The following is a 3,159-nucleotide window of genomic DNA, read 5'->3' as shown; positions in this document are numbered from 1 at the left end:
GTACGTAATCTTTTTTTTAAAAAGTAGGATTAAGTAACTTATTCGTTTGTTTATATACGTTATTTTAGTGGTTTTGATGGTAAATGACGTTGGTAACATTGTATGTGAATGATTTTTAATGTTTTGTTAGTGGTTTTGTTAGTGGTTTTGCAAGTGGTTTATGTTAGTGATTTTTGTTAGTGGTTTTGTAATTGGTTTTGTAAGTGATTTTAATTATCTGGTCCATTATATTTATATGTACAGCCCCAGCGATGCATCTCGAGCATGCAACGGCAGCAGGGCATGCGACTGGACGAGAGGTATGTTCCGTACTTGCAGATGGCAGGATTATACCATCTTGCGAGACTGAACGAGAGATGGTTCAAATTGGATGAGCCTCTTGTGAGTGCTTTCGTCGAGCGGTGGCATCCGGAGACGCACACATTTCACATGCCGTTCGGGGAGTGCACGATCACACTGCAGGACGTGGCATACTAGTTGGGTTGCCGGCCGGTCGACGGATGTTATGTCAGTGGTTGCTTGACGGATTTCCAGACATACATCCAAGGTGGCCGTCCAGCTTGGATGTGGTTCCAGGAGTTGCTTGGTGTGTTACCTCCTGCGAACCAAATCCAGAAGTTTGCAGTGAACTGCAGTTGGTTTCAGGAGACGTTTAGAGAGTGCCCTGAGGGAGCCGACGAGGAGACAGTCAGGCGCTATGCTCGGGCCTATATCATGATACTGTTAGGCACTCAGCTGTTTGTCGACAAGTCCGGCAACCGTATTCACATTAGGTGGCTACCCTACGTGGCTAAGCTTGAGGATATGGGTGGCTAGGCACTCAGCACTCTCTAGCACCAAATTCAGTAGGCTCCCCAAGAACCCCCTCCTGCCTCATGGAATCCAAGTCCAAAGATAAAAAGTGCGGAGGGTACTACTGTGTGCCAGAGCTAGAACCACCTCCAGCCCCAGCTGGATCACTCACTCCAATATCATCGCCACTGTCATCAGCAATGATATCCGGCTCCACATCATCATCGTCAACATCATCCAGCAATGCATCGCCCAGACCAGCCGGTGCAGCACACTGTAAAGAAGTCGGCATAATATCCACTATTCCAACCTCTCCACCTCCACTACAGTTGAGATCAACAGCGAATGACGGGGAGGCAATAGGCTCGACCGGAGGTTCATTCACAAGGACGGACGAAGATGCACCAACAGGTCTAGAGCTAGAATCGGCTACCGTGCCTATAGTGTGGGTATTCTGGTTCGAACCCACCGAGCTAGATACCACATCAACCAACTTCGCCAACAGTTCAGGTGTCCTAACCTCGGAAAACTGCCGACGACAATGAAACAGGACCTGCAAGTCCTCATCACTCCCAATCGTGAAACAATCATACTTCACTATTTCTTGCAGCACTGAGATCGGAATGTGATAGAATAACTTGTGAACCCGTTTCACGCCTTGCAGACCAAGTTTTTGTAGTATAGAATTCACAACCTCATCATAGCTCATCGTAGGCCTGATAAAAATACTGAGAGGATCCTTATCAGTGAACTTCACACCAGATCGTGTTTTCCTCTTAATCGATCCTCTGTGATGAACCAACACTACAAAACTCTCCTCACTAGCCATTTTCTCACTCTAATGAGATCAATTCACGTTCACACCATATTTATACACGTCTGGCCCTGTATAATTCGAACTAGTATAATTCAAATTATAGCATGTGTAATTCGAATCACTCCAATTCGAATTACTTTGGAACGCGTGCGTGGGATTCGAATTACTGTGTGTATAATTCGAATCAGGTTGATTCGAATTAGTGGGTGTATGCATGTGTGTGTGTAATTCGAATCAGTATGATTCGAATTACATGGAGATGAAGTTCGAATTAGGGTGATTCAAATTATATAGAAATGTGGACTAGTTGATTCATGAACCAATTTTTGATTTGGCTTATTGGTGTAAATTTTTCCTCTTCTTGGCTTATATCAGTGATTTGCCTTTTTTTTAGTCTTTCATTACCATGTAAGTCACTAAGTCATGCTAGAACTTTCTGAGAATGAATTGACACATCTATGTTTGATTTGTTTAATTTATGTTAAAAGTTGTTCTTATAAAAATTATTGTTAAATTATTCTAATTTTTTTTAAAATTAACCATAAGAAATATATATTAAATATAAATAAAAAATTTATAAGATAAAATTAAAATAAAATAAAACTTAAAAAATATTTTTAAAATTTTTAATAAATTTTAAAGACAAAAATTATACTTTAATAAAACTTAAAAATATTTTTTTATAGATATCTCTATCATGTGAATAATTTTTTATGAGTATTTAACACTTACTTGTGATGTATGAATAGCATTTAATTAATGACATGAGCTCAAAATTGACTATTTACTTCAAAGTATCAAAGAGAACAAAATTTTAATGAATAAAAAAATCTATTTAAATCTTTTCATCAATATTATCAGTGCCTAGCTAATTTTTTTTTTATCAGAAATAGTGATTTTTCAAAACAAAGTCAGATAATTAATGAGACACATATATAGATTCTTAAATACTTGTGAACGGTATTAATTTTATAAAATTGTGATATAGGATAAATATCTTTTCTAGTCTTTCATCACCATGTAAATCACTAAGTCATTCTAGAACTTTCTAAGAATGTATTTAATATACATTTTTTTTCTTTTTTTTAATCTATAAATCTAATAATTTGAAAATTTTTTAAGCTAAAAACTTACTTGTTTTTTTTTATTAATAATTTATAATTTTATGGTAAATTTTTTTGGATACCAATTTGTTGTTTTCTATCAGGAGTGAAGTCTCATGCAACAAAAGAAGGACAGTAGTCCTCCAAACTTCAATTTTTTTTTATATATTATGTACAAATTTTAGTTTAACCTTCTCTTAAAAAATTTTATTTTATTTTTTTTGTTATAAAATTAATTTTTAGTCCTTTTTTAAAATTCAACATAACTCCACCCTTATTTTTTATAAAAAAATATTATATCTAACTCAAAATTTTAAAATATTAAATTAGTGATTTTTCATTTTATAAACTTCTCACTCTTCTTTATTTTTTTTATTTTTTTTGATGTGAGACTAATTTAATATACTCCTTACACTTGCAACGTTAACAAATATTGTTGGGATGCCG

At 35.4% G+C, this 3,159-nt stretch overlaps 1 protein-coding gene across 1 annotated transcript; it reads right to left on the bottom strand.

Annotated features, from left to right (window-relative positions):
* Positions 1-913: 913 nt before the first annotated feature.
* LOC148572795 (uncharacterized) lies at positions 914-1,621 on the bottom strand. Its single transcript, XM_088504798.1, has one exon. It carries the CDS (start codon positions 1,619-1,621, stop codon positions 914-916), a length of 708 nt encoding a protein of 235 aa, XP_088360924.1.
* Between the last annotated feature and the right edge of the window lie 1,538 nt (positions 1,622-3,159).

The sequence above is a fragment of the Arachis ipaensis genome, chromosome B2 (genome assembly GCF_059453495.1).
Source record: "Arachis ipaensis isolate K30076 ecotype BB chromosome B2, ASM5945349v1, whole genome shotgun sequence".
Lineage (NCBI taxonomy): Eukaryota > Viridiplantae > Streptophyta > Magnoliopsida > Fabales > Fabaceae > Arachis > Arachis ipaensis.
This window is presented reverse-complemented; position numbering and strand designations above follow the sequence as displayed.